Source organism: Symphalangus syndactylus, chromosome 1, assembly GCF_028878055.3.
Source record: "Symphalangus syndactylus isolate Jambi chromosome 1, NHGRI_mSymSyn1-v2.1_pri, whole genome shotgun sequence".
NCBI lineage: Eukaryota > Metazoa > Chordata > Mammalia > Primates > Hylobatidae > Symphalangus > Symphalangus syndactylus.
Window position 1 is genome coordinate 68,545,591 of NC_072423.2, and position 18,250 is coordinate 68,563,840.

Here is an 18,250-nt window from a genome sequence, read left to right on the forward strand (position 1 = left end):
TGCCACAATCCCAGCTCACTGCAACCTCTGCCTCCCCGGTTCAAGCGATTCTCCTGCCTCAGCCTCTCCACTAGCTGGGACTACAGGCGTGTGCCACCACAACCGGCTAATTTTTATATTTTTAGTAGAGACAGGGTTTCGCCATGTTGACCAGGCTGGTCTCAAATTTCTGATCTCAGGTGATTCGCCTGCTTCAGCCTCCCAAAATGCTGGGATTACAGGCATGAGCCACTGTATCTGACCAAGAAAAGGATTTATAGGCATTGATAGAGTGCCTTGAAGGAAGAGAAAGGCAAAGGATTTTATCCAGATTAAAAAAGAGATTCCCTGTAGGCTGGTAAAATGGCCTGGTTCCCCCTCCCCAAAATAGCTATATGCATGTATAGGCAAATGGGATTAAAAATAACCCTTGCAAATGGTGCCTGTGTCCCAAACAGCACAAAAGCAGCAGGAAGCCACTAAATCTAAAGAGGCTGCCTCGTAGACATGGATGAGCCTCTACCCCTACCACTCAGAAGCATCCAACTTGTTAAAACTGGGAATGAGGCTGGGCACAGCAGCTCATGCCTGTAATCCCAGCATTTTGGGAGGCTGAGGTGGGTGGCTCACCTGAGCTCAGGGGTTCAAGACCAGCCGGGACAACATGGTGAAAACCCATCTCTACAAAAAATACAAAAATTAGACGGACATGGTGGTGCATGACTGTGGTCCCAGCTACTCAGGAGGCCAAGGTGGGAATATGATTTGAGACCAGGAAGTAGAGGCTGCAGTGAGCTGAGATTGTAACACTGCACTCCAGTCTGAGAGACAGAATGAGACCCTTTCTCAAAAACAAAAACTGGGAATGAAGGAACTCCAAAATGTTCTCTACCAGTTTGGCAGATTTGGGGTTCAAAGTCACAAATTATATTACAGAAACTATTTTAACTGGCAAAGCCTGAATTCATGTCACTAAAATTGTTCTTATTTCTCCAGAAATAATAAAAATAAATAAATTTGAGAAGATAGAGGTATTAAAAAAAATCACTTTCATCCTGTAGAATTCCCCACAAATGGGCAAAATAAAAAATAACCCCCCAAAATCACTTTCCTTGCCCCCTTTTTTTTTTTTTTTGAGACAGAATCTTGCTCTGTCACCAGGCTGGAATGCAGTGGCATGATCTCAGCTCACTGCAACCTCTGCCTCGCAGGTTCAAGCGATTCTCCCGAGTAGCTGGGACTACAGGCACACGCCACCACACCCAGCTAATTTTTGTATTTTTAGTACAGACGGGATTTCACCATGTTGGCCAGGATGCTCTCGATCTCTTGAAGTTGTGATCCGCCCGTCTCGGCCTCCCAAAGTGCTGGGATTACAGGCATAAGCCACCATGCCCAGCCCTTGCCCTTTATTTTCTAGGTATTTTTATTTTTTGATAATATGGAATGTTTCACGAATTTGTGTGTCATCCTAGCGCAGGGGCCATGCTAATCTTCTCTGTATCATTCCCATTTTAGTATATGTGCTGCCAAAGCAAGCACAATTTTCTAGGTATTTTTATTTGGGGGAAATTTAATCTCATCACCAAATCCTAACAAGACTGCTTTTCTTTTCCTTCTTTTTGCCAGCTACCATATACCTGCAATACTTTTTCAAACTCATCTCATCTCAATATACAGATACAGCGCTATTTTCCGTATCGGGATTTTTGTAAGCCTACCTCTATTGTGGGAGTGGACCACACAGGGGCTTGGCTGCATGACTACCTTTGGCCAGTGGGACATTAGAAAACGTGATGCAGGCCAGGTGCAGTGGCTCACACCTGTAATCCCAGCATTTTGGGAGGCCGAGGCAGGTGGATCACTTGAGGTCAGGAGTTGGAGACCAGCCTGGCCAACATGGTGCAATCTCATCTCTACTAAAAATACAAAAATTAGCCCAGCGTGATGGTGCGCACCTATGTTCTCAGCTACTAAGGAGGCTGAGGTGGAAGAATTGTTTGAACTCAGGGGACAGGGGCTGCAGTGAGCCGAGACCGTGCACTGCACTCCAGCCTGGGTGACAGAGTGGGACTCTGTCTCAAAAAAAAAAAAAAAAGAAAAGAAAATGTGATGCAAGCAGAACTTCCATAAGCACTTGCACACTGGAGCCTTTTCTTTTGGAACGCTGTGACAATCAAGTAAGAAATCAAGCTATGCTATTAGAGATACCTACTAGAGGAAAATTGAGGCGCTCCAACCAACAGCCTTAGCTAACTGCCAGCCATGTGAGTGAGGCCATTGTGAGCCATCCAGCCTTGGTGAAGCTACCAGGTGATTGCAGCTGTTGAAGTGATCTCAAGTGAGACCAGCAGAAGATCTGTTCAGCTGAGCTTAGCCCAAATTGTGGATCACAAGCAAATAAATGATTCCTATCTAAGCCACTAAGTTATTTTTATTTTTAAAAATATAAAGCTACGTATTGATCACTATTCAGCAGTATCTACAAGAAAGTAAGCAATACACACTCAGGTAACGTTCTTATTACTATAGTGTTATTGTTTTTCCTGGCTTCTTCTGAACCAGTAACCTAAATAGTGAAATAATTGAGCCTACATGTAATGAATGGGTTGAGGTAAAGAAAAAGCATGCAAGTCAAGAGTTTACATTGCAATTGTTCACCCATGTATGCCACCAGGTCTTAAACAGCAACATCTCTAACCGTCTATTTAGTTTCATGAGCAGACATTCCATGAATTATGACCTTTTGGCCAATATAGCATAAGATTTTCAACTTTTTGTAAACAAATGGCTCTTTAGAAGGAACCTTTAAATGCCCACTTAGCTAAGCCTTGCTTGGCTAATTAAAACACACCAGTATTGGGCTGAGAGTGGTGGTTTATGTCTGCAATCCCAGCACTTTGGGAGGCTGAGACGGAAGGGTCGCTCAAGGCCAAGAGTTAGAGCAGCTTGGAAAAGAAAGCAAGACCCTGTCTCTACAAAGAAATTTTAAAATTAGCTGGGTGTGGTGGCATGTGCCTGTAGTCCTAGCTACTTGGGAGGCTGAGGCGGAAGGATTGCTTGAACCCAAGAGTTCAAGGCTGCAGTTAGCTATAAGTGCACCACTGCACACCATCCTTGGCAACATAACAAGACCCTGTCTCAAAAAAAAAAAAAAGCCACATCAGTATCTGTCTGGTTTCCTCATCTGAGTGGGGAGGTTGTTGGTGATAAAATTTCTTTTAGAAGGTTTTGCAAATAAACTGTTGCTTTTATATGACTATAGCTATAGACATTATGGACTCTGACTTGGCTTCTTTTTTTTGAGACGGAGGTTTGCTCTTATTGCCCAGGCTGGAGTGCAATGGTGTGATCTCAGCTCACCGCAACCTCCGCCTCCTGGGTTCAAGTGATTCTCCTGCCTTACCTCCCAAGTAGCTAAGATTACAGGCATGCACCACCATGCCCGGGTAATTTTGTATTTTTAGTGGAGATGGAGTTTCTCCATGTTGGTCAGGCTAGTCCTGAACTCCCAACCTCAGGTGATCCGCCCACCTGGCCTCCCAAAGTGCTGGGATTACAGGCATGAGCCACCGGGGCGCCCGGCTCTGATTTGGCTTCTTTAAATTGTCCAATTTAAATTGTTTACATTGTATTTAACTTGGCCAACTAATTACAAATTATTCAATTTGAAACATTGTGTCTTTAGGAAAAATTTTAACTTAAGGTGATCTATTCCTTGGGCTGCTTAGAATAATGGCATTCCAGAAGAAAACTTGAATTTACTCATGATTGTGAAATGCTATGTCTCAGTTCATGCAAAAAAAAAAAAAAACCCACAACTATGTATGTGCGTATTTACATATACACAAACAAACAAAAATTCAGTATAGCCTTAGGCATTATAGGTTAAACACAAGTTATGATTGAGTAATGATTATGGAAAATGTTCCCAACTCTTAGAAAAGAGGAAATAATATACCATGGAATCAAATATTCTTTTCTGGTAAATGAAGCAGCTACAGAAAGCTTTTTCTACTTGTTCAAAAGTAACAAGTGCTATCAATGAAAAAAACCCCAACAAATCCCCAAAACCAACCAATCCCAAAAACTCTCTCGATTCTACTTCAAAACAAGATTTTTAAGTAGAAAATAGATTTCATTAGAAAATAGCTGGCCAGGCAGGGTGGCCCACGTCGGTAGTCCCAGCACTTTTGGGAAGCCAAGGCAGTAGGATCACTTGAGCACAGAGTTCGAGACCAACCTGGGCAACATAGTGAGACTCTATCTCTATTTTTTAAAAAATAGAATATTTCACACTAATAAGAAAATCAAGACCTAGGTTTTACACACACACACACACACACACACACACACACACACACACACTATATGGCAGTATACTGCAGTGCAACAATTTTTGAGTTTCATTTTCTGGACAGGAATGCCAAGTTAGTCTCTCTTCATAAAAATAATTTGCAATTTGAGGACACTTCGTGTTTGCCTCTTTGCCAGCACCAAGTCAGCCTCATCTGAATCTTTGCATTCCATTAGAAACATTAATTCTTCACTGCAGTCTGCGGCACCAATTCTTTTCCTAGGATCAAGAGTTCTGGCAAAGTCTCCTGGTTTTTCAGTAGCATCCCTTTCATTTGCTGTCATCAGATTCACTATTGGATAAAGATTTTCTTTTTGTACTATCTTTTCCTTTACCAGTTTTTTTGAGGATTAAGAAATAGTTCAATTAACTCAGGAAAATCTAAGTTTTCTTCAGACTCTCAATTATTGTCAGCAAGTGTAAATCCTTTCCGCTTCAGGGAATATTCCACCTTCCCATTCACCACACCTTGGTGTAGTACTTTTTCCACCACAAAATCCTCAGACTCTGCTTCATCAGCTTTTATATCCTTCCCATTAAGTCTTTTGTCCCATTTTTTTGCAATGTACAGTGGCCCCCAGTATCCTCGGGTTCCGCATCCCTGGATTCTACCAACTGAGGATAGAACATATTTTAAAATCACAATAAAACAAAAAAATACAAATGAAAAACAATACAGTATAACAACCATTTACATAGCATTTATATTGTATTAGGTATTATAAGTAATCTAGGATGTATGTAGGTTGTATGCAAATACTTTGCTCTTTTATATGAGGGACTTCAGCAGCCTTGGATTTTCCTATCCCTGGGGGTCCTGGTCCAGAAACCAATTTCCCAAGGATACCAAAGGACGACTGTAGTTTTACTGGAGGCCATTTTTAACTGCAGACATGAAGAGCTATTGTTCACCATCTCTGAGCTGCACCTGGTCTGGGTCTGTGGCATCTCAAGTCCTGCCTGACTCAAGCTTGAGCCACATGCAAGGGGAAGGCAATGGGGAACTTCTTCAGGGGCCACTAAGCTTGGGGGAAGTTTGTTATGTAGCAATAAATAACTGATACAAGGCCACTCAAATATTTTACTCTGTAGTAAGATAGCTAATTAAAATAAAAATTAAGAGTCAATTGAAGAGAACTCATTAAGGAACTGGGTCATTTCAAACGCTTTTATTTACTTGTGATGAAAATTAAATAAAGAACAAACTTATCACCTTTCTTTGATGAAAAAATTGTTTGATATTCTGAGAACAAAAGTGATGCCATACTGCCATTAAGAAACTGATTCAGACTCGATCTCTCAACAAGGTAAGACATCAATGTTCCCACCAAGAGCTGCCCGTAATACTGCAGTACACTTCTCTGGCACCATTAAAAAACAAATCTCTTAGAGATGATCCTGAAATCTCTTCTAAAGACATGAAAGAGGTGTGCTTGTATAATCTGGTATTACAAAGAAATGAGAAATTGCCCTAATGACGAACCTGCAGCTCTAATCTCAATTTGCTGAAGTAGAGAGGCAATTCATTTTACCCATTAACTAAGAATTAGAAAAACAATTTCTGTTTTTCTTTGGGTCATTTAACTCAAACACCACTATATAAAGGAATAGAATGAGACATTCGCATGAATTTGAAAGGTAAATGAAACATCAGACTTCAAAGAAATTCCATTAGAATCGGGGGTTACTTTTTTGTTTTCCTCCACCTCCACCTTAAGGAACATGAACGGCATTTGGCCACAATTTATGTCTTTCCAATTTTATCTTCCACCATCTACCGCTCAGTTCTCCCCACTTCCAGCCAAACAACTTACGTTCCCCAAACACGCCTTCACAACTTCGTTCTAGTTGGTGCCTACCTCTAGTATATGTGTAGTCAATTATACACACATTCCCCACGATCTTGAAACGTCTTGACATCAACAAGCAAATCTAGGTTTCTACCATAACACTAACTTTGTAAGTCTGTCCATACAAGGTTTTAGCAAACCTAGTAAAACAGAAAACGCACTATTATCCAGGCTTATATTCTGAGATTTGAAAAACCCCTCTATCTGCTACCTTTGGCTTTCTGAATTTACATATCACTCTCATGTATACAATATTCACGATTTCTAAGAATTGGAGAGTAAACCTAATCCTCTAACAATGGCATTTTATTTGTTGAGTTAGGGCACTACCTGCCCACGATGAGGACAGTTAATGAAACGTTGCCCGGTAATGACGATTAAAGGCTTTTATTGAAAACGTATTAGGCCTTAAGAATTTTGCGAACATCTAATTTAACCCTAGTAACTGTGGCGTGGGTTCTTTCAGAATTTACAGGTACGTGGGAGACAGCGAAGCGCAGGTAGCGAGAAAACTAGGGCGCTGGAGTCACCCCCGTACCCCGAATGCCGTCTGCGCTCCAGGGCCCCCAGAGGGTGCGGGCGGGGACGCTGTGACGTCACAGAGTGCCCTTCTGACGTTCTCACGGACCAGCTTTGTCTCGAGGACCAACACTGGAGCCCACCCAGAACTACTAAGAAATGAGGAGGAAAAAGGGGCGCCGGCTCTCTTAGCGCCTATTTTCTCGGCATAGGGACCCACGTGCTCGCTTTGGTGGACTCTGCGCCCGGCTAGTACCGCGGGCCTGAAGCTTCCTGCCGCCGAGTCCACGCGACCCAGCCAGAGAGGGCTCAGCCAGCCGGCTCGGCACCGCGAGCTCGACACCTACAAGCTCACTCCGGATCATGGCGAGGCGGGAAGGCTGCGGGGTCCTTTCCGCAGAGAGAACACAGCTCTTCGGGAGATTCCCCCGCTGCCCCGAAGCCCTGCTCTCCCGCCTCGGCTTCTAAGGACTACCCGCAGGGCGCAGGCACCCGCGAAGGATTCAGCCTCCCTCCAACTTCGCGAGGGCCGAGGGGGCGGGCCCCGGGCGCGTGCGCGGCGAAGCCCCGCCCCTGCCCGCGCGGCCTGCTGGATTCGACCCGCCCCCTCGCTGTCGCCCGCCACCAGCCACCCCTCTTCCTCCTGCGCCACAGTCCTGGCGGCGGCGCTGGTCGCGGGTCGCACCGTGGGCGGCGACAGGCGCTGGCCCCGGGCCCGGTGAGGAGCGCGCCGCGCGTCCCCTTCTCCTCAGGAGTGGCGGGCCGCGGAAGTGACGTGGTGCACCGGCAGGAGCGCGTTTGAATCGGTTCCCGGGTGATCGTCGTGCCTGCCGCTGCTCGGCCGCCGCCGCTGAGGAGGAGGTGCAGCGCGCCGGGCCGAGGCCTCGAGCCGCCCCAGGAGCTGGAGCTGAAGGCGCCGCGCGCAGCGCGCACCTCAGCCCTGAGCCCGGCGGCGGCAGGCGTCGCTGTCTTTTCTCCTTCTCCCCAATATGGCAGCGGCGGACGGCGGCGGGCCTGGCGGGGCCTCTGTGGGGACTAAGGGGGATGGCGGAGGCGTCGGCCACAGGACAGTGTACTTGTTTGACCGGCGCGAAAAGGAGTCCGAGCTCGGGGACCGGCCTCTGCAGGTTGGGGAGCGCTCGGACTACGCGAGATTTCGCGCCTCTGTGTGTCAGGTACGCGAAGGGGCGAGGAAGGGATGCGCGTGTAGACTTGGGGGTGGGAGGGTGACGAGAAACTCAACTTGCTCACTGAGGGCAATAAACCTGTCACCCGGTCCTGGTCCCGCGGCCTTGGCTTCTCTCTTCCGTGTGCCCGCCATGTCCGTGACCTGGTGGCCGGACGCCTCGGGCGGGCCCTGGCCCGGGCCTCGGAGTGCAGAGCCGTCTCCTCCGTGGCCCTCCCTCTGTCTCCGCTCCTTTTACGGTAGGCCTTGCCTCCCCGGGTTGAGACCTCAGCGTTTGTTGGCCCTGGGCGAGCTTAGCCCGATTGCGGCCCTGCAGTCTAGGGAAAGCTGTTGGTGTCTGTTTTTACTTTGTAACTTTTTTAAAACGAGAGAACGGAGTTACCCAGGGGCTCTGTTGTGAGTGTTGCGACGGTGAGAAGTTGTGAAATTCCTGGAGTCGATCTCCCCCAAGTTCATTAGATGATGCGGGGTGTCCCCGGGTTGCCCTGTCAAGGTTGCAGGTCCTTCTGGGGCGGGGCGGCGGTGGGGGGGATCCTTCCGCACGGAGACACTTGTCCAAGTCAGCTTTGCAGGTAGAGCTGGCCTTCTGATTTTCTGAGCCCTAACTCTTGGGAATTCCTAAACCAAGTCAAAGGTTGATATGGGTGATTGTGGAACACCAGAAAACGTACCTACCCCGTGTATTGGTTTGCTTTAAAAATGAACGTGTAGGGAAATTTGCTTTAAGCTGTGATGTACTTTATAGATATGAGGTGGTGGCGTTGCCTGAGCTTTGAAGAAGGAATATGGTCATGCTCTGAATTAACCATATGAGGTCCCTTTTTAAGCTGTTAAGAACACTTAGCTTCCAAGGGAAAAAAAGAACTTTGAAGCGGTGTTTTGTCTTGAGGCTGATAGGTTTAGAAATGTTCTAGACTATATAACTGTATGGTTGCTGAAATAATTGAAATTATGATCCGTAGAATGAAAACTATTTGGGAAGTAAGGACTTTCTTTTATTCACAGCTGTAGTCCCAGCGTCTAGAACTGTGACTGCCACATTGTAAATGCCCAGATTAGAATGGATAAATGAATGAAGACAAAAACCTATTCCCTCAAGTTAATTCTGTGCCTGAATGTAGTAGATTCCCGTTGTGTTTGAAAAGTGAATGAATGCTCATCTTTTTTGTTGAATGCTTTGTATTCAGAACCATTCTGCAAAAGGGAAACTTTTTACGTTTATTATGTTTATTGTAAAAATATCAGTACATTAAAGAAAATATGGAACCAGAGGGGGGAAACAAGTAAATCTTTTACCCGCTGTGAAACTACTATATGACTACTCTTAGCACCTGAGGTTGTCTTTTCAGCCTTCCTCCTCCTTCCGACTCCATTTTTTAAATTACTAAAATACGTGTTTTATATTCTATTAATTATTTTCACTTAATAACGTCAGAAGTGTCTTTAAACGTAGGTCTTTAAATCAAAATTTGAAATGGTCCATTTGCTACCACTATTTACATAACCGAATCTCTCCTTTCTGTTGACATTTACGTTACTTTTAATTTTTTTGATTTTAAGTAATGCTGTAATAAACATTTTCCCAGGCCCAAATATTCCCGGTCTCAGGTGATCCTCCCACCTCGGCCTCCCAAGTAGCCAGGACTACAGGTGAGCGCCACCATGCCCAGCTTTTTTTTTTTTTTTTTCGTATTTTTCGTACATACGGGGGTTTGGCTATGTTGCCCAGGCTAGTGTCTAGCTCCTGGGCTCAAGAGATCCACCCGCCTCCCAAAGTGCTGGGATTACTGGCGTGAGCCACTGCACCCGGTGGAAAAACATCTTTGAATACATAGCCTTTTATGTCTTTATTATTGTTTGCTTAGTTTGAAATCTTAGAACTGGATCGAAGATGAGACACATCTTTAAAGCTCTAGTTTCGTATTTTAAAATTGCTTTTTGAAAATGTTTTGCTACTTTACCCTTCCTCTAGAAATGCACTATTTCCCTCTTGTGAGATGTCTCAGTAACTCTTAGATAAATAGAGGAAGTATTATTGGCCTTTTATTACAGAAGTATAAACACAGTCGTGTTGGTGACTCATTACTCATTACTTAGATAGTAAAGCTCAAGTTAGTATTCAAACCCAGAACCTCTGTTCATTCTGTTGTACTACTCAATGGCATTCTTTGCTGTAGGGAACAGATGTATTTATTCCTTCCTTCAATATTTCAACTGGAAAACCAAAATTCTGTTCCTCCTTCCTCCCACTTTATCCTGCTAGAAAACATTTTAAATTTAGTTAGAAATGAGAGGGACCAACTAGTAAGAAAAAAGAAGGCTGAGAAGGCTAACTTTTTTGTTGTTAGACTTCTTTTAAGCATTATTAGATTATGGCTCGGATCCCATAACTTTGTCTCCATTACGTACTCGAAGAACTGAATTAAGTCACTGAATTAATAATCTGAGATTACATGGTCAACAAGCAGTGAAACTGGGATTGGAATTTAGGTCAATTTGATTCCAAAGCATGCATATATATATATATATATATATATATATTTTAAACTACTCCACACTATTTATTAGAACCATCACTTTTGTCCTTAGGGGAAGAGACAAAATAATATACTAAAGTTTTTGTTAAAACGTAAATTAAACCAATAAATGTTTGTACTGTCAGGCAGTATTATGGATGATCCTAAACTGTTATTTATTTATTTATTTATTTTGAGACAGAGTCTCGCTCTGTTGCCCAGGCTGGAGTGCAGTGGTGCCATCTTGGCTTACTGCAACCTCTGCCTGCCAGATTCAAGTGGTTCTCCTGCCTCGGCCTCTTGAGTAGCTGGGATTACAGGTGCCTGCCACCACGCCTGGCTAATTTTTATACCTTTAGTAGAGATGGGGTTTTGCCATGTTGGCCAGGCTGATCTCGAACTCCTGACCTCAGGTGGTCCACCTGCCTTGGCCTCCCAAAGTGCTGGGAATACAGGCATGAGCCACCACACCCAGCTCTAAATTGTTGTTTGAATAAAGTTCACCTCATGGAAAAGGAGAGGGAAGAAATGGAAAGGGTAAATCTGCAAGAAGCCCTTAGACCTCTGATAAGCAGCTGTTGACTCACCTGAGCCCTTGTGGCCTTGCAGAATCAGCAATTAGGAGATGACTCATTTGGTTAGTTCTAAAATATGCCCAGATATTAAGTCCCATGTGTGCATATCCCCCCACCACCAATTTGAAGAAATTGTCTACATTTTCCTTTGTGTGGCTCCAGTGTTTTTTGTTGTGCGGCTATTCTAGGTGTTTTGTATTTTAATATAAGATTTGCTCATCAATTTCTACAATAAACTTGAAATTTTGGAAAAAAAAAAAGCAGAAAACAATGGCGTAGCAAGTGCCATAGTAAGGTAACGAAATATAATGGAGCCACATTAAAAGCTGACTAGGTTGCAGAGTTTCAGAGCAGTGCTAATTAAGCTATGTGCCTTCTGACTAATCCATGGATGAAAATTACCTCTTGTTTAGAGATAGTGAAAGAAAATAATTTAAAAAATAAAATTAACTGGTCATTTTGGTAGGTAATCATGTTATGCACTGCAAGTCAGTTAGTCCTTAAATATTTAAGAGAAGTTGGGGACGGCATGGTGGCTTACACCTGTAATCCCAACACTTTGGGAGGCCAAGGTGGGCGGATCACCTGAGGTCAAGAGTTAGAGATCAGTCTGGTCAACATGGTGAAACCCCATCTCTACTAAAAATACAAATATTAGCTGGATCTGGTGGCAGGTGCCTGTAATCCCAGCTACTCGAGAGGCTGAGGCAGGGAGAATTACTTGAACCCGGGAGTCGAAAGTTGCAGTGAGCTGAGAACGCACCACTGCACTCTAGCCTGGGTGGCAGAGCGAGACTCTGTCTCAAAAAACAAACAAACAATAATAAAATAAAATACTTAGAAAAATTGTGAATTCAAGAAATAATTTTTATAGATGAAGCAGGGAAAACAAAAAGATAGTTTATGTGTCTTAATTAAATAATAATAGATTTATAGATTAAAAATCCATGTTTTTTTTTTTTTGAGATGGGAGTTTCACTCGTCACCCAGGCTGGAGTGCAGTGGCACAATCTTGGCTCACTGCAACCTCTGCCTCCCAAGTTCAAGCGATTCTCCTGCTTCAGCCTCCCAAATAGCTGGGATTACAGGCACCAGCCGTCATGCCCGGCTAATTTTTGTATTTTTAGTAGAGATGGGATTTTACCATGTTGGCCAGGGTGGTCTGGAACTCCTGACCTCAGGTGATCTACCCACCTCGGCCTCCCAAAGTGCTGGGATTACAGGCATGAGCCACCGCGCCCCGTGAAAAATCCACGGATATTTAATATGGATGAAAAATCCATGGATATTTAATATGGATTTTTGATGTGGATTAAAAACCATGGATTTTTAATATGGATTAATTTTAAAGTTTATTGCAGCACTATTTACAATAGCAAAGACTTGGAACCAACACAAATGCCTATCGATGATCAACTGGATAAAGATAATGTGGCACATATACACCATGGAATACTATGCAGCCATAAAAAAGAATGAGATCATGTCCTTTGCAGGGACATGGATGAAGCTGGAAGCCATCATTCTCAGCAGACTAACACAGGAACAGAAAACCAAACACTGCATGTTCTCACTCATAAGTGGGAGTTGAATAGTGAGAACACATGGACATAGGGAGGGGAACATCTCACACGGGGACCTGTTGTAGGGTAAGAGGCAAGGAGAGGGAGAGCATTAGGACAAATACCTAATGCATGTGGGGCTTAAATCCTAGATGACGGGTTGATAGGCGTGGCAAACCACCATGGCACATGTATATCTGTGTAACAAACCTGCATGTTCTGCACGTGTATCCAGGAACTTAAAAAAAAAAAAAAGATAGTTTATGTGTCTTAATTGAATAATAATAGATTTATAGATTAAAAATCTATGGGTTTTTAATGTGGATTAAAAATCGATGGGTTTTTAATGTGGATTAAAAATCGATGGGTTTTTAATGTGGATTAAAAATCGATGGGTTTTTAATGTGGATTAAAAATCGATGGGTTTTTAATGTGGATTAAAAATCTATGGGTGGCACAGTGGCTCACGCTTGTGATCCCAGCACTTTGGGAGGCCGAGGCAGGTGGATCACGAGGTCAGGAGATCAAGACCACGGTGAAACTCCGTCTCTACTAAAAATACAAAAAAATTAGCCGGGCGTGGTGGCGGACGCCTGTAGTCCCAGCTACTCGGAGAGGCTGAGGCAGGAGAATGGCGTGAACCCAGGAGGCGGAGCTTGCAGTGATCCGAGATCGCGCCACTGCACTCCAGCCTGGGTGACAGAGCGAGACTCTGTCTCAAAAAAAAAAAAAAAAAAACTATGGGTTTTTAACGTGGATTAAAAATCTGTGGGTTTTTAATGTGGGTTAAAAATCAAAAGAAAATGAACTATTTGCTCCAGTGCAGGAAACTACAGGCAAAACTGGATACAATTAGATGGTCAGGAACGATAACCCAGTTGCCATTGTTGGGAGAAGAGAATAAGGTGCTAGGTGAACATAGATCTTAAAAAAATCATTTGTACATAGCTTTTCAGTAACTACAGGATGCATAATTGCGTGATTTAACAAGTTGGACATTGGCCAGGCCTGGTGGCTCATGCCTCTAATCCCAGCACTTTGGGAGGCCAAGGCAGGCAGATCATCTGAGGTCAGGAGTTTGAGACCAACTGGCCAACATGATGAAACTCTGTCTCTACTAAAAATACAAAAATTAGCCAGGTGTGGTGGCGCACGCCTATAGTCCCAGCTGCTTGGGAGGCAGAGGCAGGAGAATGGTGTGAACCTGGGAGGCGGAGCTTGCAGTGACCTGAGATCGCGCCATTGCACTCCAGCCTGCGCAACAGAGCAAGACTCTGTCTCAACAATGACAAAAAACCAAAAAAAAAAAAAAAAAAAATTGGGACATCATAGAAATAAAAAAGTAGTAATGAATTAAAAAATACACGACTGTCATGGTTATATAAAACCTAATAAAAATCTGTAAGGTCAGATTTTTGTCTCTGTTAAACAAATAGAATCTTCCCAGTCAGTTTATGTTCATGGCTTTATTTCTCTAGGGTGGAATTGCACCGAATATGAGTATCTTTTAAGTTTACTAAAGTATGCCAAATTAATTCTTTATGCTTGACTTTTTTTCAGTCATATCAGCAGTGCGTAAGGTACCTATTTCTTTTTACAGAGGCCTACACTTGATGGGCTCAGAATTTAACATTTTGCCTACCTGATGAGAATAAGTTATATTAATTTCTCTGATAACTAGTGATGTTGATCTTTTTATATTGTCTGGTCTTTTTCTTTATGACTTGTGCTATTTGCATCTTTTGAGACAGGGTCTCACTCAAAAGTCACCCAAGCTGGAGTGCAGTAGTGTGTGATCACGGCTCACTGCAGCCTTGGCCTCCCAGGCTTGGGATCCTCCAACCTCAGCCTCTTGAGTGGTTGTGACTACACGTGTGCACCACCATGCCCAGCTATTTTTTTTTTTTTTCGCATTTTTTGTAGAGATGGGGTTTTACCACTTTGCCCAGGCTGGTCTTGAACTCCTGAGCTCAAGCAATCCGCCCACCTTGGCCTCCCAGAGTACTGGGATTACAGCTGTGAACCACTGTGCCTGGCCCACTGTTTGTACCTTTTCAGAAATCCCTTTATGCTCACTCAAAATTATTTCCCTATGTGTTCTTTTACAATTTTGGGCTAATGTACAGCTGGTTTAATTCTCCTGGAATTTATTTTTGTCTAAGTTAAGGTGTGGATTTTATCTGTTTCCACGTTGAGACAACTAGTTGTCTTAATATCATTCATTGGATAGTTTATTCTTTCTCCACCAATTTGTAATGTCACCTCTCTTGTTTGCTAGGCTCTCCATCCATATATATGTGGACCCGTCTCAGGGCCCTCTATTCTCTTCCACTGGTGTATTCCAGGATTTTTTTTTTTTTTTTTAAGACGGAGTCTCGCTCTGTCGCCCAGCCTGGAGTGCAGTGGCGCGATCTCGGCTCACTGCCAGGTCCGCCTCCCGGGTTCACGCCATTGTCCTGCCTCAGCCTCCCGAGTAGCTGGGACTACAGGCGCCTGCCACCACGCCCAGCTAATTTTTTTGTACTTTTAGTAGAGACAGGGTTTCACCATGTTAGCCAGGATGGTCTTGATCTCCTGCCCTCGTGATCCACCCTCCTCGGCCTCCCAAAGTGCTGGGATTACAGGCTTGAGCCACCGCGCCCAGCCTATGCCAGCATATTTTAAAGTAGAAATTTTCTTATGAAAAGCTTCAGACACATACAAAGAGAGAATCATGTTATGAACCCCAGTGTACTCATCCAGATTCAAGTTAACAGGAATTTACCACACTAGCATCATTTTTGTCTTTTGTAATGTATTTAAGGCATATTCTAGGTCTTAGGTCATTTCACCCCATATACTTTAGCATGCATATGTATTATCAAACCATTAAAGTTAAGCATTTTTAATATTGTCTAATGTCTCTGTCCTTACTGAGTTCTCTGAATGTTTAAAAGTATCTTTTTATAGTTGGTTTGTTTAAATCAGGATCTGACATAGTCCTCACATTAAACTTCTTTTGTGTGTTTCCTAATTATTTTCAATTTAAAGCATTTGAGCAAATTCCTCCTCCCCCAGTCTCTTTAGTTTTCCTGCAGTTGACCTCTTGAAGAAATCAACTAGGTCTTTAATATTCACATTATGAATTTGTTTGTGCTCTTTTTTGGTGTTACTTAATTTGTTTTATCTCCATATATATTCTGTAAACTAAAAGTTAGCTTTAAAGGCTTGATTTGATTTAGGTTCAACTTCTTTGGGGTCAGGAGGCAATACTTTGTAGGTAGTACCGATACTTCATATGGCATTACATTGGGAGGCACGTGATGTGTGGGTGTTTCACCCACTCATAGCAATGCTAACATTAAAATCTTGGGATTCACGTGATTTCAGCAGGATTCCTCCATAAGGAAGTTTTGATCTGAGTTGCCATTCCTCCTGTATGTATTAGCTGGAATTCTTTAAAGAACAACTTTGCCTCATGAGCCAGAGCTATTTTGGTTACCCTGAAGTACCATTGATACAAGAAAAGCAGTGTAAATAATTTGTTCTTTCCCTTAATTTGTCAGTGTTCAGAGTAAGAAGTTGGTGCCCTAGCTCATTCCAGTAGTGAGCAATAATCGTTTTTATTAATATCATTTTTGAAGATTTGAGTATCACTAGTCTAGATTTTTTAGTTGTTTTCAATAAGAATATTAATCTTTAGACTAGTCCATTACTACCTGAAACAGAAGCCTTTTCTCTTAACTATATATTGCTGTATTGTTTCATTTTAGACAGAGCATGTATGTTTTAATTCTAATGTAAATGAAAATATTAACCACTTTTCTAATTCTCATTTTTTTTTTTTGAGACGGAGTCTCGCTCTTTCACCCAGGCTGGAGTGCAGTGACGCGATCTCAGCTCACTGCAGGCTCCGCCCCCCGGGGTTCACGCCATTCTCCTGCCTCAGCCTCCCGCGTAGCTGGGACTACAGGCGCCTGCCACCTCGCCCGGCTAATTTTTTGTATTTTTAGTAGAGACGGGGTTTCACCGTGTTAGCCAGCATGGTCTCGAACTCCTGACCTTGTGATCCGCCCGCCTCGGCCTCCCAAAGTGCTGGGATTACAGGCGTGAGCCACCGCACCCGGCCTTAATTCTCATTTTTTGATTAATGTGATTTTACAGTTCATGTGTTCGTTGGTCATTTATATTTTCTCCTTTTCATTTTTTTGTGTTTTTACTTTTTCTCTTTGTTGATCCTTGTCAACCTTTTTTTCTTGTTGCAATTTCCCTCTAATTTTTTTTTTTTTTCTTTGAGACAGAGTCTCGTTCTGTTGCTCAGGCTGGAGTGCAGTGGCGTGATCTTGGCTCACTGCAACCTCTGCCTCCCCAGTTCAAGCGATTCTCCTGCCTTGGCCTCCTGAGTAGCTGGGATTACAGGTGTGCGCCACCACACCTGGCTAATTTTTGTATTTTTAGTAGAGATGGGGTTTCACCGTTGGTCAGGCTGGTCTTGAACTCCTGACCTTGTGATCCGACGGCCTCAGCCTCCCAAAGTGCTGGGATTACAGGCGTGAGCTACCACGCCTGGCCAATTTCCCTCTAATTATAATTTGCTTTAATTTTTAACGTTATTCGTTTGAATGGACCTGTATGTCTTACAAAGCATGGCTATTCTTCCCTCCTTGCTATAAAATGCTAACTTCTGTTTTCTTCTATTTTGTTTTTGCATACTTAAATATCTAGTCTATATGAACATGAGTTATGTTAAAGCTTTGTTCCAAATAAGTTGATAACTTATATGTTGGTATGAAATACTATGTCTTTTGTCTGGGTGGGTCCTGCTGATGATGTTAAAACGCTTTTAAAACGTTCCACCTAATCACTAGTGTTCCTAAATTGCTTATAGTAGCAGAAAAAATGACCTTGTTAAGTAAGTAATTTATATAGATTTATGCACTATTAATTATGCAAAGGCAAAATTTAGATATAGAGTTTTATATTTCCTAGATAAGTGTAGTAATTATTACAGAATTATAATGTACTATCAATATTTTCATATTTTTATAAATTTGAATAATACATTTATTTCCTTTGTGTAATAAGTGATTTTATTTCTTATTTTGGATAGACACTTGGCATTTCACCTGAAGAAAAATTTGTTATTACAACAACAAGTAGGAAAGAAATTACCTGTGATAATTTTGGTAGGTAAACAGTGTTACTAAGTTCATGCTTTTATATTTAATAAGGTCTAGTACATGATATAGCAATAAGTTATTAGATATGCATCTAAATCTGTTGATGATTTTTGTTAATTTGTTGGGATGAGGGAGGAAACTGGCTATAAGTGCATAGTTTGCACAGAGGTTATAATTGTCAAGCTTGATTATAGAAAAATAGTTGATATAAGTTATATGGCTACAGAAGATGATTCTGCCTAGCACAAATCTTCTGAAGCTAATTTTCCTAACCAACTTGGAATATTCCATTATCTTTTTTTAACCTAATTAGTTTTCCAAGACCTGCTGGTTTTTCATGCCTGATTCCATCTGAATTTAACCATTTTCCATTCATGTTGACACTACTCTATTTTAGATTCTCGTCTGATTTCCTGTGATAGTTTAACTTACTAAACTTACTAAGAATTGAGTGTTTCAAGTGAATGGAAGTATTTGTGCTTGTTTCATTAATATCCTTAACATGATTTTGCTTACAGGTAGATGATTGGGGTTTTTTCTTTACCAT

General features: G+C 42.6%; 1 protein-coding gene, 1 non-coding gene and 1 pseudogene across 3 annotated transcripts in view; 1 reads left to right on the forward strand and 2 right to left on the reverse strand.

Moving 5' to 3' along the window:
• Positions 1-1,414: 1,414 nt before the first annotated feature.
• On the reverse strand, positions 1,415-1,521 carry LOC129461128 (U6 spliceosomal RNA). Its single transcript, XR_008650391.1, has one exon. It is a non-coding gene; the product is annotated as a U6 spliceosomal RNA (small nuclear RNA).
• Positions 1,522-4,406: 2,885 nt separating this feature from the next.
• On the reverse strand, positions 4,407-5,215 carry LOC129459861 (chromobox protein homolog 3-like; annotated as a pseudogene).
• Positions 5,216-6,826: 1,611 nt separating this feature from the next.
• Positions 6,827-18,250, forward strand: part of SMCHD1 (structural maintenance of chromosomes flexible hinge domain containing 1) — a 155,671-nt gene continuing 144,247 nt past the window's right edge. For both annotated transcript variants that reach the window (XR_008650063.2, XM_055237021.2), the window contains exons 1-2: positions 6,827-7,880; positions 17,634-17,709. Coding sequence is in view for 1 of the 2 variants with exons in the window: in XM_055237021.2 (XP_055092996.1) it covers positions 7,695-7,880; positions 17,634-17,709 (262 nt within the window). In the remaining variant the exon portion in view is untranslated. The remainder of the gene's footprint in view (positions 7,881-17,633; positions 17,710-18,250) is intronic.